This window comes from Scaptodrosophila lebanonensis, unplaced genomic scaffold, assembly GCF_003285725.1.
Source record: "Scaptodrosophila lebanonensis strain 11010-0011.00,11010-0021.00 unplaced genomic scaffold, SlebRS2 tig00001415-arrow-pilon, whole genome shotgun sequence".
In the NCBI taxonomy this organism is placed as follows: Eukaryota; Metazoa; Arthropoda; class Insecta; order Diptera; family Drosophilidae; genus Scaptodrosophila; species Scaptodrosophila lebanonensis.
Genome location: NW_022060742.1, coordinates 3,543,715 through 3,571,691, shown reverse-complemented (window position 1 = coordinate 3,571,691; position 27,977 = coordinate 3,543,715). Strand labels below are relative to the sequence as shown.

The 27,977-nt window shown below is 39.3% G+C and overlaps 2 protein-coding genes across 2 annotated transcripts; one reads left to right on the top strand and one right to left on the bottom strand.

Annotated features, from left to right (window-relative positions):
* Positions 1-27,688, top strand: LOC115632202 (glutamate receptor 1). Its single transcript, XM_030529251.1, has 16 exons — positions 1-121; positions 2,336-2,488; positions 2,942-3,069; positions 3,642-3,771; positions 13,487-13,740; positions 13,814-13,978; positions 16,808-17,125; positions 17,278-17,364; positions 18,030-18,285; positions 18,350-18,444; positions 18,514-18,681; positions 22,164-22,278; positions 23,976-24,439; positions 25,991-26,235; positions 26,564-26,996; positions 27,161-27,688. Exons 1-16 carry the CDS (start codon positions 1-3, stop codon positions 27,263-27,265), a joined length of 3,237 nt encoding a protein of 1,078 aa, XP_030385111.1. The 3' UTR covers positions 27,266-27,688.
* On the bottom strand, positions 6,922-7,392 carry LOC115632201. Its single transcript, XM_030529250.1, has 2 exons — positions 7,255-7,392; positions 6,922-7,195 (listed from the first exon to the last, which is right to left on the bottom strand). The coding sequence occupies exons 1-2, from the start codon at positions 7,346-7,348 to the stop codon at positions 6,987-6,989; spliced, it is 303 nt and encodes a 100-aa protein (XP_030385110.1). The 5' UTR covers positions 7,349-7,392; the 3' UTR covers positions 6,922-6,986.
* Positions 27,689-27,977: the final 289 nt, after the last annotated feature.

The window sequence follows — 27,977 nt, the reverse complement described above, 5'->3', positions numbered from 1 at the left end:
ATGCACTTTGGCCTAAAGTTCAGCGGCTGCTTCTGGCCGAGCCTTTTATGGCTAACGTGGCTCAGCTACGAGGTCGGTGTCGGCAGCGCGCAGCCATCATTAACCGAGAAAATTCCATTAGGTGAGTAAGCCACGCGGAACGGTTGCAAATTGCAACTGTTGCTATGTGCGACACGGAGATGGGAGCGGCAGCTCTGGAACTTTTTTCTTTATATGCGCTCGGCTGCACACACGCTCCCCAAACAACGCGACGACCTCCTTTGTCCAAATCGCAGTCCTCCAAAACTTTTTGCCACGAAGCGTTCCTTGCAGATTCGTGTTTAATTTTATTAGCAACTGGTTAAAGTTATTCAATTAAAGGATGAGACAGTGTCCTGTCATAGCTATGAATTAATATAGCTCGAATTTCGCCTGGGGATGGTATTTGTTGCAAAAACAAATGTTTGCATTTACAAGTATAAAGTCGAAAGTCCGCTAGCACGCACATATTCATAGCTTCTTTATGAGAGAAGACTGAATGTAAAAATTGCAGATATATAAGAAAGTAAGATTAATTTACTTAAAAATAAACAACACTGAATGTTAGAGTCAAGCAAGCCCGACAGTGCACCACCCTGTACCTAAACAAACTTCCCTCACTGTCTTACGGCTTTACACATTGTTACATATAATATACAAAACATTTCTTTCGATTAAAGAGGACTAGAGGTATATAATTACAAATACATTTTGTGTAACAAGTTTAGTTGTGTACAGTTGTGTTGCTTCGGGATAGGTACGTCTAGTAGTCGAGACTCCATAACACGCTTAGTAAATGTGCATTCGGCACCGAACTTTTGCCTTTTACGTAAGCATCCAGATAGACAGATATGGCTAGATTAGCTTGACCCATCACCTAAGATGAAGATTAAAAAACATTGTGCCTGTCATATCTCCTGTTGTATCTTCAGGCTTTGAGCACATACTTATATAAACATAGATAAGATATATTAATTTTTCCTCTCATATTGATCAGGAATATATCAGCATGAGCCACTTAACGTTTTGGCCACCTTGAACTTCAAAATTATTTTATTATCAATCAGTCAATCTTACTATAAATAAAATAAATTGCAATCATTGCATATTTGAGAGCGAAATTTGATTATTAATTTAAATGTTTAATAACCGAAACGGAATGGAGTGGATTTTCTCCACTAAATACACAGTACACTCATTTTAATTGGGCTCGAAAAGTGAATCCAATCCATTATTTACAATTATTTATTTACATTATTTAAAATGACTGTATTCAACCATAAATTGCTTATTCTATAGCTCTAGTTGAATAATAATAACAAAGTTAAGAATAATAAATTTTCGTTTCTGGTGAGAAGGAGAAAATACCTAACGGATCTCCCACTGCCGTCGTAGAAAGGGCTTAAAAAAAGCAACCGTCTCTTCGGCGCTATGTTGGTTTTCCTCTTTAGGCCTCCGTTCAGGCTTCCCCTTTCTTTTGTAGTTCATGTTCATGGTCAACAACTTTTCGACACGAGGATAATAATAATAGTAATATTTTTCGATTTGAGGAGGCAAAGTAACTTTAAGTATCTTTGGATCTGCCCTCGCAGGATCCCTTATAGGAAAGTATCATCACTGTATTTTATAATTAAAGCTAATTTATTTCAAGTGCTTTCGCATTGCTTGGAGGTGGGGCTTCTATGAGCTATCAATTACTTGGTCTGCTCCACGTCCTTCTCCTTCAAATGTAGAAGATCTCCAACAAATGTCTCTACTAATCTCCAGTTCTCTTCCCTGTTAGTTATTCTTGCCAATATGTTATCACACTGCCTGTGACAGGCGTCTTCGCTTGCGTGTGAATTATTTGCATTAAGCTTTTAACTATTCTCGGCGTTATCGTTCTGTGAAAAAATACAAAACCATACTAAATGAGCCGTTTACAATTAGAAACACTTTTAGCTTATTTATGCATTCTAAGCTTGAAAAAAAGTTTTGTATAACCAGCAGAAATACATCCACTAAATGTGAAATAGTTAAATTTTGAAAAGGGATCTTCAGAAGCTTTAATAAAAACCCAAAAAGAAAACGTCCAGCCCGACAGTGAAATATCCTATACCTAAAGAAACTTTTGTCTTTAAGTTATATGCGCCTGTAGCAGAAGCAAAAATAAGAACAAGGGCGAATCTGCTCCTGCAGTTAGTGGGCTTAGTACTGTAGTACAATTGTTTCACTAACAACTTTTCTTAGAATAGACCAATTGCACAAGCCTAGTATATCCTCTATATCCTTATAATTATATTTCTAATTTGTTTTTACCATTTCAACATATGCACAGGTGCTATCTTTGAACAAGGCACTGATGAGGTGCAGTCTGCCTTCAAATATGCGATGCTCAATCACAATCTTAACGTCTCGTCCCGTCGATTCGAGCTTCAGGCCTATGTGGACGTCATCAATACAGCGGACGCGTTCAAGCTATCTCGACTCAGTAAGTGAAAATCTTTTATAATTAAAGCCAATGTGTTGCTTTAATTATGGTTTAATAAATTCTTTATAATATGTATGTATGATTTTACCTATGAATACATTATAGTTCTTAATTCATAATTAATTCAGTTCATAATTAAAGCTAATTTATTTCGAAATTTTATTTAGATGTTATGGAAGATATTTTTTAATTCAATATTTTCGTTTATTTTGCTTCTTACTGAAAAAGTTGTGAGATAATTTTAAAATAATAATACCGTTTTGTTGTTGAAAATTTGATTCTTTGTTTAATCGTTTTCCTTGCTGAGTTACTTTGGAGAACTGCTTCTGCTGTTAATAACTTCTATTAAATTTTTGAGCCGGCTTCAATTTTAAATATTTAGAGCATATAAGTTACTTGGCAAATCTGCTTCCTCTAATCCGAAATATTTTTACAAAATTTGCTTGCTTTCAGTCTGCAATCAGTTCTCTCGAGGAGTGTACTCCATGTTGGGGGCCGTGTCGCCGGACTCTTTCGATACGCTACACTCTTACTCCAACACATTTCAGATGCCTTTTGTGACGCCCTGGTTTCCGGAGAAAGTAAGTGGGGCAATTAATGCCCAATTAAAATTAAAGCGAAAGCATTGCAAATTGTCGAAATACATACAAGTACATATGTACATACATATGTATGTATGTATAGCCAAGGGTTAATATTGAGTATTAATCATACGCACTGATGGCACTTAAATAAATGCAGAACCTTGAAAATATTTGTGTGCTGTATTATTTATGAGACGCACACAGGTTGTGAAATTATTATGAGTGCCCAAGAGAGCAGCACTCGGTAATGATGTCCTGCCCCAGCCGCGTTCAGCAGTTAAAGCAACAGCTAAATGTGTTCGCTTTAAAAATTTACGGGCACCTCCCACTTTTGGCCCCGTTCATGCAAATGCCCAGGGAAGCCAAAAGCGAAACGAGCTGAATAACAAAAGGCCAGCACAAAACCAAAAACTCAATAGGCACTCAATAATGATTCATGTTTACTAACTTGCCACACTCTTCTCTTATCTTCTCTTCTCTTTCTCTCCTCCATGCTCCATGTTCTTTGTGTCGCTGTCCGTCGGCTGCTGTTTTCCATAATTTTCGCGTTTGGCACTCGACTGGTTTAGGTGCTTACGCCATCGTCTGGCTTCCTCGACTTTGCCCTGAGCATGCGTCCGGATTATCATCAGGCTATCATTGATACAATACAATTTTATGGATGGCGCAAAATAATTTATCTCTACGATTCCCACGATGGTGAGCATGCCACATACATATATACAAATTTAATAGAGAATACCTATAAAAGGGCACAACTACCCGTATATATACAAGTACAGCTCTAAGCTCTGCCCCCAGCAAGTCAATAATCATTCTTTTTTTAATATCTCTTTAGTATAACCCGCAAAATTGTCTCACTGAGTATGTGTGTGTGTGTGTGTGTGTGTGTATGTGTGGGGAATGGAGGAGGGTGCGCATGGGCGTCTACTGCCCGACTCTGTAAATTTGCTTTATTATAAGTTTTGCAAGCATTTTCCATTTAACCGCCACATAAATAAAGTTGAACGACACTACGACCGCTGCCTGACAGCGCCGTCTGTGCTGACAACCGACAACCGACAACCTGCCCCATTGGCAGTAGACAGACAATTGGTCTGAGCCATGGCCAACAGGCAGTGGCACACCGACAGACACACATAAATACGTTCGCTCATCCATATCCATCCAGTTGGTCCGACTGCCTGTCTTTGTGTCAGCTACGGTTGGTGACTGCTGTCTGTCGGCCGCAAAATTATTATTAATGAATGGCACGTGGAAATCTTTCTACGGTGCTCCCATGCCTATTTGTAGGCAAGCTCACAAATAGCTATTTTTTCTGTAAATCGTTGTGAGCTTAATGGAATAAATAATTTGTTTCTGGGAACTCAACTGAATTGTCAACCAAATAGTTAATCGTGCTTTAAAAGGACATTTAAAATTATATCTACTGATTTTCATTTTAATAATATTTGCTTGGGTTTCAGACAAATTGTGGAAACAGCACCATAAATGACAAATTCATCAATATATATAATTACACAGACTACTCCATTAGAATTTTTTTTTTTTTTGTGTAGCTTGTTGCAAAATGAAGGATTAAAATATTAATATTCACCAACTGAAACTTAATTTTAAAAAATGAAAAAAGCGGACATATATAATGGTTATAGTTGGTTATAGTTGTAGAATAATACATAATATGAATAGATTTTTTTTATTGTGCTCAAAACCCTAAAACTAAAAATATTTTAAAGAATTCTTTGGAAATTGCAATATGGAAGCGTTTTGAAATAGGCACTTGGTTCAGATAATTCAATTCATAAATTGTGTTATAATTCAACAAATAAATTGTGCGTCGCTGAGGTAGCCTCACCTTAAATGTAGCTTTTTGTTTTAGTTTCATGAGTAAACTTTAAAAATGCTTTGAAGTCCATTATATTGTAGTATACCTTTAGCCTACGACTGAAATCGTGCTTATATACTTGTTTGTATGTGGAAACAAAAGACACGCTCATCTGAATCGCCATCGATCAAATACATCTTTTAACGCATAGCAAATTCCGCACAACTCACTGACATCTTTACACTTCCCATGGGACTCAGAGACTTGTCTATATTTAGAAGTACACACCATGGCAATCACGTACAATGCTTCCCGTTATTGAAATCATTAGAGCCATTAAATGTTGCTCTTCCTGCTAAAGCAAAAAAGTTCTCTTGCGATTGTGCGTTGTTTGCGCCTTTGCTTTTCATAACGCGGTCGCCGCTGCTCGCTGCTCGCTTCTCTCATTTTTTCATCATTTTCATTTTGTCGCTTAGTTTATGGCCATGTTTACACAGCCTGGCAACTGACACGCCCCCACAACTTAACGGCTTTTGTTTTTCTTTCGCTTGACGCCTAAAATCATGCTACACAAACAGGCAACGCATAACAACAACAACAGCAGCAACAACAACAGCAGCAGCAACAACAACTACAGCAGCGACGCATGAGGCAACTGTTTATATAAATGGCTTCTTTGCTTATTTGTGCCCAAAACGAGTTTATTACAAAGAAATAGGAAAAACATTTTGCCTAACGCCACGATATTTATGACCAAGCGATGTCCATTGGCATTGCTCGATGCTGACGCTGACGGCGACGTCGACGTCGACACCATCGCGTTGGAGTGCCTTGTAAAACAGCAGGCACTAAAACAATCCGAACAAAACAACAATGGCAATAGTGCCCGAAATTCGATATACATACACTCTTCACAATCACACACACAAACACACAAACATCTAACATTAGTTATGTACGGGTTTTTGGGCCAGTTTTCTTTCTAATTCATACGCCTATGCTCGCAAAACTTATAAGTTTGTTTTCGCTTGCATTTACGACTTTTGGCTCGAACGAGTCCAAAACAGTCGTACACATATAGTAGTTCTACTCGTATTTCCGTTTTAGCTGTGAAATTATTGCTTATGTATTGCCAAACCGTTACTTACATTGGATCATGTGCACCCGGGGCGATGCTGCAAAGTCTACATACTTGTACATATGTAGAGCCGTACATTTGTACATATATACTTGTATTGCACATAGCACTACATATGTATAATATCCTTATACTATATATGTATATATGTAGCTTGTGTGGCTCAGATGCGCACATGTTCACTAAAAAGCATTTGCCGTGCCGCACAGTAATCGTGCCTCTGGCAAATGCCAACGCCTTCAATTTGCGACGCCCTCTGAGCCTGTAATACTCGTAGTACGCTTATGTGTGCATGTCCACAAAAATATTAGGCATTGCTTTTTTTTAAATATCTTTTAAGATTACATCTTTCTACACTTACTATACAAGTGAGAGTCATTTCAATGTATTCATTTTAATATCCACCATTGAATTGAAATTCATTTAATTTTTGGAATTTTGGACTATCACTCTCTTTGACTCTGAATTGGTCAGTCCGCCACAATTCAATAAAAATGTTTTCCAAATAACATTGTGTATCTACAGAACATCCCTATGCGCACAATCCTGCCAAATTGAGCTCCTATGTCCTTTTTAATCAGAAATCCAAAAGCTTGTGGTGTATACTATGTACAATGTGTCACACACACATCGATATACAAATACATATACTATAAATAGAATGTACTATGTACTGTAGCTGCTAGTGTGTTGGGTGAATGGCTCGTGTGTATGAATAGATTGTCCACTACAGCCTTTGTCCACTTAATTGGCACATTTTCCAGCTAACAAGATTAAATTTTGGTCGTATTTTGGTAAGACGATAAGTGGTGCCAGTGGTTTCGACCTGAGCTGGCACTTTAAAGTCAATAGCATAATTTTTCAAAATCACGTAATTGGAACATTGTACGTTTAGAGTTAACTCAAGGCATGCAATATTTATTGGGTTTGGCTGTTCTGATTGTGTAACACTTAATGCAAAACTTCATCCTGGTTCCTGCTTTTTATTTGCTTTACGCATGTTAGTTCACAGTGGCGCTGAGTCAAATGACGATTCTTGCCCTCCAGGGAGCATCCCATCACCAGCATTTGGTGGCAGTGATCCTCCTCAAAGAAATAAGTGCGCATGTGTTTGTGGCACTCTCCAATCCCCCTTGCCTTTTCTTTGATGCTGCAACGAGCTGCAAATATCAGAGGTACAAAACGTGCTCTTTTAAATTTAAAATCAATATTTAGCTACGATTGTTTAGGGGCTCGCTACGCCAACGCTTAACCTTGGCCGCATAATCAGCATCAACGTAGAGCAATAGCAGCAAGTATAGAATCCCTGGCATTTCGGCAGCACACTGTCAAGAGTTTTTCTTGCTTCGGCAAACTATATAGTACATATACTAAAATAACAGCGATGCTGTAAAGAACAGAATGTACAAGTACATGTTAACAACCTGCCTTAACTAAACTTCTCTCGTCTCGCCTCAGAAGCCATGACAAATTTCATGTACGTTGCTAGTACAACAGAACATTTTCTACATCACCTGCGGAAAACTAGAATTTGAATCTGGTTCACGAGTACTTTAAAATAAAGACATAAAGATAATAAGAAGAGAAAGCTACTCTTGAAAATCATAAAATATAAAACGTGAAAACCACTAAACATTTTAATATTATTTCATATTTTGTCGGAACTTGGAGTACACATTGTATACATTCAACCAACAACATGTGTCTCGTTTGCTTTTTGGTTTTACATATACGTATGTATAATGAACTTCTAAGAATCAAAAGAAATATATTATTTGCTTAAATTAAAATAATTTATCAGACGAACAGACAGAAGCACATGGCCGCATCCACTGGTACTGTCATACTGTCATCAAGAATACAAGTATATTTATTTTTCGGGGGTTAGTTAAAGCAATAATTACCTCAACCTCTAGTAAAGGTTAGCTCTGCTTGTTATATTTGCTTCTGCTCTGCGAATGTACATATACCACACTGCAAAACGTTTTTTGATTAGTCCAGTATGTAGTTGTACTCCTTTTTGTAATTTTGATTAGAGCTTAAACAAAAGTAAAATATGTTTCCTTTTCTCAAAAATGCAACAGAATAAGAAGAGATTATTATTGATTTATAAGATACATCTATTTAAAAATTAATGTATTATTTTTATGAAAATACTGCAAGTACTGTGTATTTCTAATAGTTAAAAAAAAAATTACGAAGCACAACTCATAAAAAATTGTTCTGTGTCAAAAAGTGTGTTAAATGCCGGCACACACGCGTAAAGCTCAACACTAGAAGAAAAATGTATATTAAAACTGAACGTGGTGGACGTTAATGGCGACTGCGTTTCTTATGTTATTAAGAATACAATCAATAGTCAGCAGTGAAAGTAAATGTCTTACTTACCCTTCAGGACATTGCCACACGTATGCAGGAAGGGAAAACATGTGTGTTCGGTACGTGGCCGTGCGTGAGTACAAAACCAGACTGGCTGAGTATCAAAATTTATTACGCAGACACCGAAATCGTGTGCCGTCCACTCCTCTTTCTCTTTCTCACTTTTGTCACTTTTGTCACCCGGTTAAACGCAAGGACGTGCGAAAATGATCTGGCATGAATACGTCAGCTATTTTGCAATATACTCGTACTACATACGTGTAAGCCCTACGGCCTTTATTGCCGGCCCATTCAGGTGTCAGCTGCTGACACCGGCGTATTCTGTGTTTCATTAAATTCCAGCGTAAGGTAGATGTAACGTAACCAACCATCTTAAAGAAAAACTCAATGCCAAAGCAAACAAACGAAAAATCCATGTTCGTATTCTGGGGCAGTTCAAACAAACAAAATTGGCGCTCTATTGTTAGTTGGCCAACATAATCAAAGTGCAAAATTATGCAAATACATAAGAATTCGACCGCTCTTGTTTTCGTAGCACGGCCCCCTTCCCAAAGTGCTTCGAATAAACGAGTATTTGAGGCCTGCACAGATATGTAACGATATTTTCGGATTCGGCCTACTCACAAATTGATGTGTGCAGTGGCAATCAAATAGAACACAATTTCTGTATCTGAACGAAATCTCAGTGTCATGAATAATAAGCAAACGTTGATTGGTGATGTGATGGCACAAATTTGCATATGATATCGGCCAGCAATAGGTACAAGCTATACGAGTACAGTTTAAATCAAAAATTATCCAGCACTAAATTTACATAAACTGCTCCAAAAAGCGGCACCAATTGTGTTAAGACAAACGCAAATAGCCAGAACATCAGCAATAACAACAGCCATGACGCAATTTGTTATGGTGTTGGGAAGTCTGGAGGCGATATTGGCGCTGCCTGCCATTAATTTAACCATTATGGGGTTTTACTGCGCTTTCACTTTCATGTTATTTGATATTTGTTAAGCAGAGCAGCCGGCTGTGGAGGCCATTGGAAACACATGCGTAAAGCCTTTGAGCTTGTCAGCATTATTTTTCAACACCAAACTTCGACACAGCCCCACTCACTACTCCTACTACTACCCATCGCAAGTATTACAGCCCCTCCTCATACGCAAGCAGACTGTAATTAAACCTCACAAAGTTTTCCTTAAGCACAAACACAACAACATCCAATTTAAAACCTTAAGTAGTAGCTAAATATAAGAGCAACCGCTCTTTAAAGTATCGCGTAAACAGGCCAGAGAAAAACTTGACTCGCTCCACAGAACTTGTTAATAATAATTACATTTGTTTCCCTTGTTTGCGCATGAAATATGTGCGAAAATGTCCAACTTGCTTGTTAGACAAGTGTGTGTGTGTGTGTGTGTGTGTGTGTGTTTTTGTGATATCTGACGTGCAAAGTCTCTTTGTGTTGGAGTGCCTGTCGCCATTAGGAGCAGGAAAACTTCATTTCCGCAAAACTAACTTTTGCTTAGCATAACAAATTGTTTTGTTTACTCTCGTCTGTGAGTAAAAGTAGTCAACCCAGACGTGACTTACACGACTTATACGAGTAGGGTGTGAATTACTCTGGCTCTTACAAGTATTGTTGCATATTTGCATAAGTCTATCACAACCCAAAACTGGCATATGGAATACTCGGACTGACTATCAGCACATCCAGGGAACTATGAAAATAATTATGAAGTTGGAAAGCAAAATGATTTATATCATACATATCGCATCCAGCAATCTGGCATAGTTACTTACACTTACTAGTTTCGTGCGAGTAAAGATAGCAAGCCAATAGAATGCACTTTGCATTCATCCGGAGAAAAAAGGGGGTTATAGCTCAAATTTATACTTTGATTGATTTTTGGGAATCCTTTTAATAATGCATAAACACGCCCAAGCCGATTGTAACGACTTCGAGCCTTGAAATATGCCACATATGCATTTTCTTATGTTTAATCGGGATGCATTCTATTATGGCCCTCTTAGATAATCAAACTGATAGTTTAATATATTAAAATATATATTCAAAACAAATTAAAAAACAAACTATCCACCACAATTTTTTTGTTATTTTTTTATGCACTTTCCACTTAAATTGAACAAACGAATGTTATCAAAAAATACATAAATAACATGAATGGAATGCCACCTCAAAAACAATTTTTTTTTATATATTTATGTTAGTGTTTTTATTTTTCATAAAATAAAATTCCCCCATGGAGTCCGAATCCTTTTACTATATCGGCACAGGACATAAAATACGTTATAAAGCCATATAATTAGTAATATTTTACGTATTTAAAGCACTATTGATTAAACTAAATATTCTATTTTTTGGAAACATTGAATGCATAAAATTATTCAAGTTATACACTCAAGCGACTCGTAGTTTATCGCTATTACTTACCCATCCCTGGAATGGCTGTCATAAATAAAAAATATACTATCTGTGCTTAGGAAGTGGGACAACTACTTGTATTATAAAAAATTTAAGCAACTAAACCCTCCTATTGGTCATATCCACAACTGCTGCTTCTCTAAAACCACCAACTGACTTCCACCATTTGCCGAATTAAAGCTGGATTTCGAGCAGGACCCTTTGCAGTATTATTATTTTTTTTTTGTTTTTGCTCAAATGTTGTGCAACGGAAACTCACATGACAAAAGATTGTCTTGTTTTGTTTTTCTTTATTTAAAAAGGATATAACAATAAAAATAACTGGCAATCGGCGTATATAGTATGGTTGCCGTGGTGGAAAGGAACGCCGGCAGATGCCAATTTAGGCAATAAAATTGAAAAAAGAGATTCGCGGGACTGTATAGCAAATGTTTTGATGTCAGAAATTAAATGAAACAATGGCGAAGCCGCAGCACGCTCTTCAATTACACTTTCGATTTTGCACACGCACACACACACACACACACACACACACACACACACACAGATACACAGATGCACATACACACAAAATCCAAGCGGAAAAATCTCAAATCACAAAACTCAAATCTAAACACAAGCCAAGCGTTAGCGCAAGGGCAACAGAGGGGGCGGTTGTGCGGTATTGTCGGCCAAATGAAATTGTATAAAAGGAAAAGCAGAAAATTTATTGCAGGAGAACAACGAAAAAATGGCTCTGCTTCAACACTCACTCACACACCCAAGCACATATATATACACACATACATACATATATACATATATACACAAAATGGCAGTAGTGCAAATCAAAGCAACAACAAATTGGAAATGTATTGAGTGCGTAGATTTTTTTTTGGTTTTTTTTTTTTTTTTTTGTGGATGGCTGAGTGTGGTTAGAGGAAGAGGGCGCCGGGGAGTGGAGAAGGGGGAAGGCAGCTTGGCTAAAACAATGTCCAAATCACAACGCCAATGCTTGCTCAGTCGTTGGCAGCGCTCACGAGCAAATTCCATTTCATCCGCAAACATAAATTGAAGGCGTATTGAAGTTGCAGCGCCATGTCTCATGCGGCAGTTCCTTTTTGTGGTCCTTTTTTTTGCGTTTCCTCTTTGGGTCTCGATTTGTATATGCACCACCATAGAAATTGTCCGTCCCTCTCTCCTTATGATAGACTGTCTGTTCCCCGACGCAATGAATCGTCGAGCTTTGACTCGTACAAGTAGAACTTAAGCAACATCCCCAGTACAAAACTCTGCGCCATTCTATAAGTGCAAATGAAGCTTGCAGCAGACCCCGATGCCGTTAGTCCAAAGGAGCCAAAGGAGCCAAACAAGCAGTAGGAGCACCCGTACCAGCTACAAGTATAACTCAATAAGCAAAATGCAAATTGCGCTTCGAATGAAATCTCTTGCACTTCGGCGCACCAGTAGGCGATTGCAATAACAGAGAGCGGTTAGCATGGGATGATGGCTGTGGTCTGTCAATCGGGAAGCTGCTTAGCCCTGCCAATAGGCTGGGATACAAGTATATATATCCTCCTATTGTAGATACCATTGAGTGTGTGCAGCACCGTGCCTTTGCAGCTGTCATCTACGTCAATTGTCTTGGTATGTGCTTCTGTTTCTCCTTTCGCATTTCCAATTGAAAATAATTTCTCTCGTTTGGTTTTTGTTTGATTGCGACCCGAAAACATATTCCTCCATATAAGCTAGAATAAGGCACGTGCAAAAAAATTCTTCAAGAAGTGATTGAACTAGGTTTTTTGGTTAATAAATTTCAGATGTATTCTGAATATTAAAAAAATTCTCTTAAGATATGAATAAATAACAACCATAATTATTCTTTTGTGTCTAAATTTAAGAAACAAACCTTATTGAATTGAAAACTCGAATTTACAATTTATAATATTATGTGCATGAGGAATTACATTCAATTCTATTAATTGATAATTTAAACTCTTTTTAAAGCAAAGCTAAGTGCTATTTGCTTATAACATTTTTATTTTCCATTACTTATAATTATAGACTTGTCCTAAGTTATAGAATATTGTTTTGAAAACCAATATTTATAAAAAGGAAGACACCCAAAATGCTAAAGCAAATGCAACTGAAAAAATCAACATCCGCATCTGCATCTCGAAAATCAGTTATTTAACTAATATCGTACACCATGTTAAATGTTCAAACAAATATTTAAATTGTGAAAATAATTGGCTTTTGTAACAGTACGGGCTAATACTGCTTTCAATCCAGGCATTGTTTTTTTGGTTAAATGAAACCGTTTAAATTTTCCCCTATACGTATTAAAGCTTGTATTATTTTTAGGTTGAATACGAACATGTGTTTGCTTGTCGGATGGATGGCTTTGTAAACGAATATTTTGTTGTTTAGGAATTGGAGTGCCTGGGGGAAAAAGGGTTTGCTTAAAATAGTGCGTAACGACTCGAAAAACTGTTGATGATTGCAATTCCAGTGTGTGGATATGTATTGGTGTGTGTTTGTGATGGCAGGGAAGGCCCAAGAACTAGAGCAGCATACCCTCATATATATTCGTGTACATGCTAACCTACATTTGTATTGCAGTATATTAACACACTAACACTTTGTCGTTCAGGTCTGCTGCGTCTACAGCAAATCTACCAGGGCCTCAAGCCGGGCAACGAGTCCTTTCAGGTGGAGTTGGTGAAGCGAATCTCCAATGTCAGCATGGCCATTGAGTTCCTTCACACGCTGGAGCAAATCGGACGCTTCACAAATAAACACATCGTCCTGGACTGCCCCACCGAAATGGCCAAACAAATTCTAATACAACATGTGCGCGATTTGCGACTAGGTCGTCGCACCTATCACTATCTGCTGAGTGGTCTGGTAAGTGTGTGGAGGAACAACATCCAACGACAAATTGGGTTTCAGCACTCTCTGCTGTTCATGCCTCTTGCAGGTCATGGACGATCGCTGGGAGAGTGAGATAATCGAATTTGGTGCCATTAACATTACGGGCTTTCGCATTGTGGACACAAATCGGCGGTTAGTGCGTGAATTCTACGACAGTTGGAAGCGCTTGGACCCACAAACTAGCGTCGGTGCTGGTCGTGAATCGATTTCGGTAAGGCTCGCGAAATATCAGTGTCGCTGCCATTGCCGCTGTTTTCATTCGTGTTGTCGTTGTCGTTGCCGTTTCCGTTGCTGTTTCTGTTGCCATTGCCGTTAGCTGTTAAACATTTGCCGAGATTTAATGTTTACTGTAGCATAGTTTCCAGCAGTTTTGCTGCTGTTTGTGTTTAGTTGTGTGTGTGTGTGTGTGTAGTGAATAAAAGTAAGACAAGCCCGCTCGCAAAACGACAGATTTCACTTTTAGTGAAGCGACAGCGCTAACGAAAAGTTGCAGTCAAAGGCACATATGTCCTTGCGTGTCTCTCTCTCTCTCTCTCTCTCTCTCTGTGTGTGTGTGTGTGTGCTGCCAGTTGCCGTTGTCCTTGTCATTGTTGGCAGCTATACACTCCACATACATACACACTCACACTCACACGAACAACTGTTACAACAACAAGAAGAGCAATAACGACAACAGCAAGTTGGTTTAGTTTGCGTTCTGTTTATATTTGTATTTCCTTGGCATTATCCGTGTTGACAAAGATTTCACTTTGTGGCGCTCAAATGTTAGTGAATGCTCCGCTCTGTCGCACCGACTTCAACGGCAACGGCAACGGCAACTTTGCGTCTCTTTTACGTCCCGCTGCTTTGTTTAACTGCTGGAGCGCACCCAACCCACAGCCCACAGCCCCCCAACCCTGAAATCACTCCCTTCTTCACTCGAGCTGCTGGTCTTGTATTGCACTATGTATTTGACTATGTTTGCTTGCTTGTTTGTTTGACTTGTGTGTGGACAAAATTCATATTAAAGTCCTTTTGCCCGTCTGTCATTTGATGTCCAGCTCCTTGTTTGTCCGACCGCCTCAAAGCACGCAGAACACAATTTGCTCGCATGGTCAAAGCTAGCTAAAGCTTTAAACTTGTATCAAGCTCGCAGCTACTCGAATATCCAACATTCCCAGTACAATTTATAATACAAGTATATTCACTTTTGATAAACCAAATATTAAACAACGACAAAAAGGGGCAACGTTCAGACGTTGAATACTTGTACAATATTACAATATTCACTTAATATACATTCAGCATTCATGATTTATAATGTATAATGTAATTTCAAATTGACAAGCACACCTAATTGAGGAACAGGCAAACGCTTTTTATAAACAAAAACATGATATTATAATTGAAAAAGAGTAGCTCAAGTTTTAGTTCTTTTTTGCGTTTATTTACATTTTTCACAAATATATAGTAAATGACAAGTAAACTTAATTTAACGATTAATTAATTTAATGCTCAATTCTGAGTCACTTTTAATATTGCACGCCTTTTTACAAACGAATCACAAATATTTTCTGTTTTTATACCCTGTACCCAAAGGGTACAAGGGTATATTAGTTTAGTGCGAGTGCACATGGAACACACAGAAGGAGGCTTGGTAGACCCCACAAAGTATATATATTCTTGATCAGCATGACAAGCCGAGTCGATATAGCCATGTCCGTCTGTCCGTCTGTCCGTCTGTCTGTCTGTCTGTCTGTCTGTATGAACGCAAGGATCTCCGAAAGTATAAGAGCTAGAATAACCAAACTTGGTATACAGATTCTCCTGAGACCGAGAAAGGACGAGTTTGTTCATTTTTTCTGATCCACCCCCCCACTCCCCCCCTATTAACGATTTTGGAATTTTGAACTAAAATTTGGTAGACACATCCAGTTAGTAATTGTATATCCGTATACCAAGTTTCATTATGATAGAATGATCGGAAAGAAAGTTATAGCCATATAACCAGGCCCAATGCACACATACATACATATGTACAAGTACACAAACACGCATAGACACGATTCTGATGTAAATGTAAATGTATCTATGCATGCATGGAATATTTAGTTAATTAATTAAATTAATTTAGTTAATTAATTAAATTAATTAATTAAATTAATTAATTAAATTAAATTAATTAATTAATTTAATTAAATTAATTTAATTACTTTTTTGTGGGGTGGTACAGGGTATTTAAGAGTTGAGCCTGCTCGACTTTAGCATTCCTTTCTTGTTTTCTATTAAAAAAAAAGACATTTTAAAATCATTTCTCGGTTGTGCGTAAATATTGTTAGCAAACAGCATTAGTAATACTTTGTAAAATAATATATTATACCCACCCATGAATAATACAAGTAAGTTGATAAATCCTTTGCATTCTACAAGTTGTTATATTTTTCTGCCCATACAGCCAGCTAAGCGTTTTGCAAAAGTTAATTATCTATTAGGATACAATTTCCAGATTAAATCGCATTTCAAGACATGTGTATTCTAGACATGTTTGGCAATAAATTTGGCGACTATTCGCTATATCAATTACAATCGCGCTTCACGAACTGTCACGGTTCGTTTGCCAAATTATGAGTTATTTCATTGAGCATCTATTCGAAAAGGACGCACACGCAGACAATTTATGGGGTTAATGTGCGACACGTTTTCTTCCATGCCCGGGAAAGCCTTACCAAAAGGGGGCATTAGCTTTCGAAGCAGACTCATATCAATTCAACAAATAGAAAGGGAATTCCCGGCTGAGGCTGAGGCTGATGCCAAGGCTGAGGCTGAGGCGGACACCACCAACTCCCCTGAAGCTTCATAAACATTAACACCCAGTAGAATAAATACGAGTAAAATGAAAAGCAGGCGTCCAACAGCGGCGTTGGCAGCAATTGCTGGCAAAATTGAGCATAACAGCGTGTAATGCACTCATTAAATACCAACAACAACGACAGTACTAACACTATAACCTTTGCTAACCCGTATTCTCTCCTCCGCCGTCCCTCTCCCTGCACAATCGCAGGCCCAGGCAGCGCTCATGTACGATGCGGTGTTCGTGCTGGTCGAGGCATTCAACAAAATTCTACGCAAGAAGCCGGATCAATTTAGGAATAATGTACAGCGCCGCAGTCAGACGCTGATGGTGGCCGCGGCATCAACGGCCAGCGAGGGTTACAACAGCAGCGACGGCATGGCTGCCGGAAATGGGCCGTCAGGTGGTTCACTGGCTGGAAATGCCGGAGGCGGAGGGCCGGCGCCACGCGCGTTGGACTGTAACACGGCCAAGGGTTGGGTAAACGCCTGGGAGCATGGCGATAAAATATCGCGTTATTTGAGAAAGGTAAGCGGATGCATGATTGGGTATCTTTCTGCGTATGTGGCATGAGCAGCAGTGCTTTTTAAAAACATACACATGAGCGACTAGCGTATAATTTTCCATATTGTTGCTCATCAACAATCTAACTTTTTCTCCCAATATTTGTATCTCTGTAGGTTGAAATCGAGGGTCTTACTGGCGATATCAAATTCAACGATGATGGCCGGCGCGTTAATTATACTCTGCACGTGGTCGAGATGACGGTATGTTTTCTACTGCTATACTTTAATGATTGTTTGATATAACTTTTTATAAATTAAATATTTAATCCAATGCATTTTATTCGATCACACCAATTGCATGCATGTTCTGGCCTTTCCCAATTCCGTGATACGTAAAATTCTACGGAATTTGCAAAGGCTTCGAAAGTCTAATTCAATTGTCATTAAGTTATGTGCCACATGATTGCCCGTATATAGTATTTTAAAAAGGACTTGGTTGTGGTGGATGTTAATATGTTTCCAAAAAAAGCAATCACATGCAATTTCGATAGCTCCAACAAAATTAATAAAACAGGATGTCTTTTGGTTTGAAAGTGGGGTTTTTTATTTAAACTGAAATAAAAAATGTAGGTATTATTTGGCTCTTTTAAATGTACGATTGGTCTACTACCTCTTTAGAAAGTCTATTTTTAGTGATAAACGTAATCGCCAAGTGAATTTCGCATGAACAGCTACGTAGGAGAATATTGGAATTTGTAGAGCTGCGAACACTTTTTGGAGCAGAATATTAACTTAAGTTACTGTACAATAAATCGATTGCCATTGTTGATTAAAAAGTTTATGAATTTGTATCTTTATTATATAGATATACTTGTATTTTCTATCGTCTTGTTTTCTTTCAAATCAATATGATTTCGTTCTTACAGGTAAACAGCGCTATGGTTAAGGTGGCCGAGTGGAGCGACGATGCCGGTCTGCAGCCTTTGAATGCCAAGTACGTACGTTTGCGGCCACATGTGGAGTTCGAGAAGAATCGTACCTATGTAGTCACAACCGTTCTGGAGGAGCCGTACATTATGCTAAAGCAGCCTGCCTTTGGCGAGCAGCTGAAGGGCAATGAACGCTTCGAGGGCTACTGCAAGGATCTCGCTGAGCTCCTGGCCAAAAAGCTGGGTATCAATTGTAAGTGAATTTAAAAGGATGCGTGTGGTGCAACTAGCTATCTATAAGTAACTACTTGATGCAGACGAACTCCGCCTGGTGAAGGATGGCAACTATGGCTCAGAGAATCCGGCCGCCCATGGCGGCTGGGATGGCATGGTGGGAGAGCTGGTCCGCAAGGTAGGATGTCGAAAGCACAACTGCAGCCATATGGTGCCCTCACTCACTATTTTCTTCAACTCGTTGCAGGAAGCGGATATTGCGATTGCCGCCATGACGATTACGGCCGAACGCGAACGTGTCATCGACTTTAGTAAGCCATTCATGTCTCTTGGAATTTCCATTATGATTAAGAAGCCGGTGAAGCAAACACCCGGCGTCTTCAGCTTCATGAATCCATTATCACAGGAAATTTGGGTGCGTATTTACACTTGAAATGTTATGGGGTATATGCTTGTATTATAGTCTGTGTATGTTTGTGTCTAATGCATTACGTGCGATCAAAAACTAAACTCCTACAGAACAATATAATTTTATTACTATTAACTTTTGATTTAAATGAGGCTTGTAAGGCCAGCATTTTTGCGAGTTTTTTTTATGTATATACTATATATATTTATTAGAACAAAGCTGTAAAAGGCACAACTACCCTTTCCCATAGAATACTTACTTATATTTTGTAACTCTGCAGTGAAAAAATTTTTATTTTATTTGGTTACATTATGATTGATGACGGCTGGGGCAATGCCTTTTGAAATTACTTTGAAAGAATTCTGCTCAGTGACCGTCATTTTCTTGGTGGTATACAGATGTGTTAGTTCCACTACATTTTCCAGTGATGTCTTAAAGCTTAAGCTAAGGAATGCCCATATTTTGGTTGGCACTCGTGCTTGTATGGGATACCATCCAAGTATTCTCGACCAAAGTCCACTTCTTGTTACTTGTTTATTTATATTTTGGTAACGAGTCAAATGTTGCAAAAATTGCGCTGCATACAAATGAGTAAAGTTTTAAACATTTTCTTTCATTTCTGTTGCCTGGTAATTTCCACGGCTGCCGTTTTTCTCATCGCCATCCTCGAAGCTGCAGCGGCAAACTTTTGGGAAACTTTTTTCTGTATTTATTTTTTTTGGTTTCGGCATGAACTTGGCACCACGTAAGCTCCTAAAGTTTAATAGAGTAAACGACAAAGTTTTTTCTGCTTTCGCAACTGTTTGCTTTTTTTACATTATAAACAACAGCAGCAACAACAACCGCAGCGCGAGGCAACAGAACAACAAATTTGCGGCCGCCAAGTTTTAAATTTTCCGCTTGTCCAACGGCTAGACGCCGCTGCCTCAATACCTAACACTTGTATAAATAATGGATGGTAGCTTATCTAATTTGTATGCACATTAAATTTATGTACAGTTCACACCCTAAACGACCAAATGATCATAGTTTATTCGATAATTCAAGACTGCACGAAATTTATTATTAATGTATTCAAAAACTTTGAATGAAATGGATCTATACTCCATTCTAATGACTTTCTTTTCTATTCTGTTTGCGAAACATCGGCGTTTATAGTCGTGTGCGCAAACTAATTTCACCAACAATATATTTAAGTGCAGATGTTCCCAGATCCTCAAATTGGAAAACATGTTTCCAAAGTAAATTTATTAGTTAAATGGGACACAATTGCATCAGAGTTGATCGCACCTAATTAATTATTAGATGTCTTCTCCATGGCGATTTCTCATTCGATTGAAAAATTGACTTGTTTTTTAAGAATTGTTCCAAGTTTTACCTAAAGGATACATTAAGGAAAATCTTAGGGACAATCAAATTAAATTTATGAACATTTATTACTTATCCACCACATATTAAATTAAATATCAATTCATTTCTTTAACAATTGAGATATTAACACTTCCAAAAAGAAAAAGAAAGTGAATAATGGAACACAACACTGCTTGCAAAACATATATTCATCAAATCACAATCTCTCCCTTCAAAAAAAGTTATGGTATTTCCGTCTTCGTTGCTACTTTAGTTAAACTCTGTACAGCTCTGTACGCCCGAAAAAGCATATAGATACATTGATTGGGAAATTAACTTTTGCATTTTCTTTCACGAAAACTATTCAATTTTTACACAGCATTGAACAAATCAGATGGGAAAATGTAGGACTCTGATTTATGTAAAATAAAGTACAATGATTTCACATACATATGTGGGAATGTTTGAAGTTCTTGATTTGAGTAGACTTTAATTTCAAATTCAAGTATGCACACTTTTTACATCTCGAGAAATGTTCGTTCAATATTTTTTTCTGAGTCTTGATTTTAAAAGGTCTGATTTATTTATTTATGTTTTTAGCATTGACATCCCTTATATGTTTGTTGCTTTATTATTAATATTCAAGTCAAGTTATATTCAATGAAGCCTAATTATATTAAAATTGTATATTTCTGAACAGGGATTGTTAGTGACACTTGGGAAAATAGCTTTTAACCATTTAGTAGAACGTTAACAAACGAGAAAAAATCGGGAAAAAATGGGAAGAAAGACTGGAAGTTGTGTGTTACGTATTCTCAAATAATTATTTCAAAAATCATTTAAAATATCCGTCACACTGCTATTTAATATACGCAGACTTTTTGTTAATAAAAAACACGGCCATAGGACATTCTGCTCCCAAAATCGATTCATACTTTCGCGCACCTGAACTTCACTAATACGTAGCTATTTTGTCATCAATTCTGCAACAGTACAATAAAAAAAGTTTTTCTAAGCGCATGAACTGATGCATAACTGATGTTGAAATAATATTTTACGAACGTGAACTCAGAAATCAAATTCATAACACACGAAAAATGTGCGAAAACTCGGAAAGCTCAAAGTCCAAAAGTGTTGAAAGCACAGAAACGCTAAATTAAACGCTAATAAAAGTGAAGATTCGCGACCTGGGTGGGGTGCTGGGTGGTCCAATGCGTAATTTGACATGAGCTAAAAAATTACAAATGCAAATTAGTTTTGCCGACGAGTGAGCGGCAAAAGGCACAAAGTCAACGGCTGTGACGCCTGCAAAGTTAACAAGCTAATAAAAAGGACTTTGCAAAAAAAATTCGTCATAAATTAAATGAAGCATTTTAGGTGCACAGCCACATCCACACAAACACACACACACACACACACCCTTGTACGCCCAGACAAAGCCACGACGAAATAAAATGTTAACAAAGCAAAGGAATAGTAGAGAAGGCGTGGACAAGTGTGAAGAAGAGTGTGGGAGCACCGGCTTAGGTAGTGCCTACTTATGGGCGTTCACATGAGTATGCATACTTGTATATATGTATATTTCTGTGTGTGTGTGTGTGTGTGTGTGTGTGTGTGAGTGTGTAGTCAAGAGCATTGAGGCATGTGAAAGCAGCAACACAGCTTTCTTTTTGCCACAACATCAACGAACGGAAGGCACACAAAGGTGCCTTCTGGTTGACGTTTGGACCGATAGGCAGCTTATTGAAGCGACGCCGGCAGCAACAGCAACAGCAACGGCAACAGAAACAGAAACAGCAACAACAACACTAACAACATCAACAGCTATGTGGCCTAGCAACCTATAGTACTTGTATGTCTGGCACCTGTGTCTGCTGTTATGTCTGTCTTGTCAACGCCATTATCGTTGTTCCTTCGAGCGGCTACCGTCTCTGCATACCCCTCCGGCCTATTAGCCTAATGTTTCGTCATTCCTCGGGAGCCGTTGCCGTTGCCGTTGCCGCTTCCGCTTCAATTAGCAAAGAAAATTGAATGAAAAATTTGCACAGACTGTGCCCATAGCAGACCCTTAACGCCATTTTTGCTGCTTCTTACTTCAACACATTTCTGTTTATGATTTACTTTGTTCTCTATTTCAGGTGAGCGTCATATTCAGCTACATCGGTGTGAGCATCGTGCTGTTCTTCGTCTCCCGCTTCTCCCCCTACGAATGGCGTCTGGTGCAGCAGCCCCAGCCATCCCAGACGTTGACAGGTGAGTCTGGCTGATATTATTAATGTCAGTGGCGCGAATGCAGCCATGTGCATTTCCTTTTATGGTGTTTTATGAGTCGCATGAGCCATACCGTAGATATGCTCCTTCTATAATAGACAAGCGTACAAATTTGTGTGGCATATACAAAACTATTGCCTATTGTCCAATATTTTCGTAAATTGACCAACTCTTTATTTTGGCGCATAATCGATTGAAAATTAGCTGCTACTTTTGGCATGCAGTTCTACCTACCTCGATAGCCGCAAAATGCTCCTGCTTGTCCTTGCAGAGCTCTCGTATATAGACCTTGAATCTGAAAATAATGATGAAAGAAAAATGTTCTCATGCGTCCCGCATTTTTCTGTACAATGTCTCACAGTAGATTCCTAAGCCTATTATATGATATTAACCAGGTGCCTTACACGGCTCCAGATTATTCAAGGCCTGCGGTATTTTTACGAATCACATAAGTGCGCCTGCAAATCGGATAATATTTAGCTCAATCAGGGATAATCGCACTGACTGGGACTCATTTCTATATAAATATAGCGAAGTGATGTCACTCGAATATCTGAGTAGAAGTGCATTGATTTGAGAAATAAAAAAAAAAACAATTATAACATTTATTAGCATTTTTTAAGCATTAAGTCGGCTTCGAAATATGATTTTAGCGATCATATAATTATGAAGTATTCTCGTCATACATACATATATAATGTAATACTTATCATTGTTAGCATTTTAACAATGTGTTCAGTAAAGGTAGATAAGTTTTAAATACTGCTACTACGATCAAGACCTTTTCCTTTTCATTGATTACTTGATTTAGGTAATAAGCATTCGTATTCACAATTCGATAAAGGCGTACTACTATGTATATGTGTGCAGCGTATGTGTATTTTCATGTTATTTATTGTTTGCTATTGCAATGATGTAGCAGAATTCGTCCTGGCGTGGCTGCCAATCAAAGCCTTTATAGCGGCAGTCAAAAAGCATTCGGAGACCACACACGCGTTTGAACAAGCGTTAGAGCGACCCGGTAGGAGCACACACACATACACATACACATACACACACACATACACAGAGGCATTCGCTCATAACAATCTATTGACATCCTGCAAAACATCCTTAATGTAATTTTATCGGAAAGTAAACATAATTTTGTATGCAGTCAACGTGCTGTTGTCGGTGTAAAAAGTGGAACCCGCCGCAGGATAGTGTGCGGGTGGGAGGGGCAGCAGACGAGAAGTGGAATGTGGCACAGAGTGCCTGAAAACGACAGCTCCTCGCATACCAGCCAGCAGTAACAGTTGCTGACACATTTCGAGGAAGTCAATGGTTTTACCATCGAAGAAATCAAAATGCAGGCACAAGATGGGGGCAGGGGGTGTGGACTGGCTACGTATTTGATTGCATATCAATTAGAGCAGGCGCAAAAAGCCAAACCGAACGAAATGATTGACAGTTGTATGTATCAGTCAGCCGGACAGCCAGTCAACATGGGCACGTAGACAACCGTCCTAGTCGCCGTTCTCGTGTCCTGCCAACAGCAGTTAGACAGTCAGTGAAATGAAATGGGCAATCGACTGACAGCGTTCAGCGTTTGCCGTCTGTGGCTTCCTTTTGTGGCCAATGGACACAAGCACACACTCATACTCAAGCTTTCATGTAATGTTCGTGCTCTCGTTTTTCAGATCCACATGCACATCACGAACAGCTCGCCAATCAGCAGCCGCCTGGCATCATCGGCGGCGCCCCACCACCACCACCCGGCCCGCCAACGCCGGGGGCGCAATCGGCAGCCGGTGCAGCGGCCTTACATGCAGCACTCTCGGCCGGCAGTGTCGCCTCTGGTGCAGGAGGCGCCTCTAATGCAGCCGTCAATGAGTTCAGCATTCTCAACTCGTTCTGGTTCTCGTTGGCCGCTTTCATGCAGCAGGGCTGCGATCTTTCGCCCCGCTCTGTTTCGGGACGCATTGCCACTGCCGTTTGGTGGTTTTTCACTCTCATACTCATCTCATCATACACGGCCAATTTGGCTGCATTCCTGACGGTCGAGCGCATGGTGACGCCGATCAATTCGCCGGAGGACTTGGCTATGCAAACGGAAGTCCAGTACGGTACACTTCTACATGGATCCACGTGGGATTTCTTCAGAGTAAGTTCGTGTATTGGGCAGTTATTGCAGAACCAGAAGTGTCGCCTCAGCTAGAACTAGTTCCAAATTCAAATACGCTGATGAATACTTGTCAGGAAATTAAATGGAATCCGAATCAGTTTTCGGAAAAAAGATTTTATATTTTCAACACATCTACTAGGATATTAAATTAGTAAATCAAAATATACAGCAAACAATTCTAGACCGATTCAACTTACATGTGCACTGCTTTTTTTACAAGACATATAGAAATACCCAACAAGATATTCGAATAATTATAATATTTATGTACAAATATTTATTTGATTTAGTATGAAAGATGAATTGTATCCTAACTTATGAATCGGATTTAGTTGTACGCTGGACTTACTTGTTTAGTTTATAGCATTATATAAAAATTCGTTTTGCAATAAGACTCATTTCAATACAATTTAAAACAAAGTATCCTCCTTGATTCTCCGTAACGTAATTGTCAATTAATAAAATGATTCATGATTTATATTCACATTCAAAAGCTAACGTCTGATTTATAAATGAATTCTTGTAAAATTTGAGTCGCTGTGAATAGAAATAGTAAAATATATTTCCGAGATGATAAATATTTGTTGGGTTCTCTAGCTTTGAATGTATATGTATGTCAGTACAGCTGTAATATTTTACTTTTCATTATTCAGAGCTTAGATGTAAACAAATTACATAACGTCTTCGACAAAATATTGAACCGATCCTTCCAATTAAGGTCTACTATAGCTTTAGATGGTTAATAGCTTGACGGTTGTTTATAGAACTAGTTCATCAAACCTATCTAACCTTCACATTTCTATACTTTATGTCCACGGTTGACGCACATTCGTCAGCCTCTTCCGACTTTGCATATTTCCAGTGCAACCATTTTTGGCAGCAGCTCCGGGCCATCAACTTTATTGCTTGGCGCTTCGCTTCTCCATGTCTGTTGGCAAATGTCATCCGCTGCCTACGTGGTTGATCAGGTGTTGGTGCATGATACGATTCAGGGATATCATGCGTTGCATTGTCAGTCGCCTGTTTAGTCAAATTAGGTTTGGGAAAACAATTAGAGGCTCGCTACTTCATCTTCATTATCAACATCTGGCAGACCGCAAAATGTGAAATTCAAAGACAATAAAAGTCCGTACCAGACAAAAATTTTAAAGCAGAAACCAGACGACTGCTTGTGTTTCCTTCCTTTCTCCCACTTCCTACCACTTAAGAACACGAGCATGTCTGCTGGCAAGCAAATTGACGAACGCGTCAGTGCTCGATGGAAGAGCAGCCTTAAGATTAATTCGAGTTAAGCTAAAATAAAAAGCCATTTTTTTCTCCTCGCACTTCTGTGGGGGCAAATGCGGGTACATCGGAGCACGCGGAGTCGTATATGTAAAAGAAATGAGGAGCAATTCTATTTTTCATGGCTAAATTTATTTGAAATGCTTTTAAGTACACTTACGCCCCATATGCCCGAATCGTAGAATATAAACATACTCGTACTCGTACTCACATTCCTTCACTAATGCCGTCTGTCTACCCCCGCAGCGCTCACAAATCGGACTACACAACAAGATGTGGGAGTATATGAACTCACGAAAGCACGTCTTCGTGAATACCTACGATGAGGGCATAAGACGCGTGCGAACCTCGAAGGGAAAGTATGCCCTGCTCGTGGAGTCGCCAAAAAATGAATATGTAAACGCTCGGGAACCCTGCGACACAATGAAAGTGGGCCGTAATCTGGATACAAAGGGATTTGGCATAGCCACGCCGCTTGGATCCGCGCTCAAGTGAGTATAAGAATACAGAAGTGCAGAGAAAGGGGAGAGGGGAGAGGGGAAAGGTCGGGGCATTCCATGTGGGGTTTTTCCGAATAAAGGCGAAAAATTGATGCCATTAAGCACAACAAAAAATGCCAAAGCGAAAAGTTGCAGGCACAAATGAAATGGCACAAAATAAAAAGGCCAATAGGGCGAATGCCTGGTATGTGCCATGCGAACATTTCTTTGCCTTTATTAAAAAATATTCCAACGAGAAAGTGTGCGTGTGTGTGTGTGAGTGTATAAGTACCATGATATAACAACGCACTCTTTTCTTACTCTTCGCCCCCCTGCACAGAGATCCAATTAATCTGGCTGTGCTGTCGCTAAAGGAGAACGGCGAGCTGATCAAACTACGCAACAAATGGTGGTATGACAAGACAGAATGCAATCCCAACAAGGACAATCAGGAGGCGTCACATAACGAACTGTCGTTGAGCAATGTGGCCGGCATCTTCTACATACTCATCGGTGGTCTAATGGTTGCCGTGTTCGTGGCCATCATTGAATTCTGCTTTCGCAGCAAGTCCTCGACAACTGCCAGCGGCACAAGTGGCATCGGGCCGAGTGGCAGTTCCAAAAGCAATGGCTCCATGATGCTGGGCTCGTCCAGCGCTGTGCCCGTCGTGGTGGCATCAACACATCAAAGAAACCCGCTGACGGACAGCATGCATGCCAAGGCGAAATTGACCATTCAGGCGAGTCGCGACTACGACAATGGACGTGTGGGGGTGAGTAGCGCCACTTGATGGTTTTTCTTGTTTATGTGCTATACAATACGTACGATGATGTGCCTCGGCTGGGGCTGGGGCTGGGCCTGGGGCCTGGGGCTGGGGGGTGTGGTATTTTTAGCCCTGTGTTTTATGTTAATTACGCACGACTAACGCCCGCACAGTATCTCAATTGCGCCTCATTGCAGTATTATCCACCCGCCCAGTTGGCTGCAACACCACCCGATGGCGGCGAGGCTCTGCACATGACCGCACATGGTCAGGTTTGACACGAACACGCGCAGGATTCGCGCCTTTGACGAACACCCTGCGCACCCACTATTCGGCGCATAATGGCCAGCAGCCGGCAGGAGACTGAGAAGATGATGGGTGGCGGCAATCACGAGGCCAGTCTCACACTCTCACCCAGCAGCCAGAGCTCAACCTTGATGCGCCATTCATCCGATAGCAACCACCCCTATGCAAAGTGAGCTCCAAACTGAAGCGATGTGCATGCAAAAGGTGTAGGCAAGTAAGTACGCGTAAGTAAGTAAGCCAATGGTAGTCTAGGCTTAGGACTTATCGTAGACTATTCCTAGTTAGTTACACTAAGAAGGCCGCGTTCCATAATGCTCAAAACATGCGAACTGAATGCAACTGTTCAAGCACTTTAGATTATCGCCTAAATTTTAAGGAAGTTGTATTTATTTCGTTGCTATCGGATCCTTAGGATGTGGTTTACTTTTCATCAACAAAATTGAGCCTCTATCTTTGTCCTAATTTTATATTTACGAGAATAGTATCTGCTCTTATAAGATGAGATTTTATTTTCACTGCAAAGCTTAGCATTTAATTACTTTAATTTTCAAATTGTTGGTCGAATCTGAAAAGGATTGCTTTGACTAACGATTGTGTTTCAATTACTAATTTTCGAAATACTTGTTCATTTGGGATTTGTTCGAGTCTGTAAAAGTAGTATTGGCTTCATTATGCCTTCTGTAG

Excerpts from the sequence above, each read along its gene's own strand:
- LOC115632201 (XM_030529250.1), bottom strand. The coding sequence starts at position 7,348 with ATGCCAGGGATTCTATACTTGCTGCTATTGCTCTACGTTGATGCTGAT. Across the intron at positions 7,196-7,254 it reads TAGCGAGCCCCTAAACAATC|CTCGTTGCAGCATCAAAGAA; the intron begins GTAGCTAAATAT and ends TGATATTTGCAG.
- LOC115632202 (XM_030529251.1), top strand. The coding sequence starts at position 1 with ATGCACTTTGGCCTAAAGTTCAGCGGCTGCTTCTGGCCGAGCCTTTTA. Across the intron at positions 18,682-22,163 it reads CATTATCACAGGAAATTTGG|GTGAGCGTCATATTCAGCTA; the intron begins GTGCGTATTTAC and ends TCTCTATTTCAG. Across the intron at positions 22,279-23,975 it reads GCCATCCCAGACGTTGACAG|ATCCACATGCACATCACGAA; the intron begins GTGAGTCTGGCT and ends CTCGTTTTTCAG.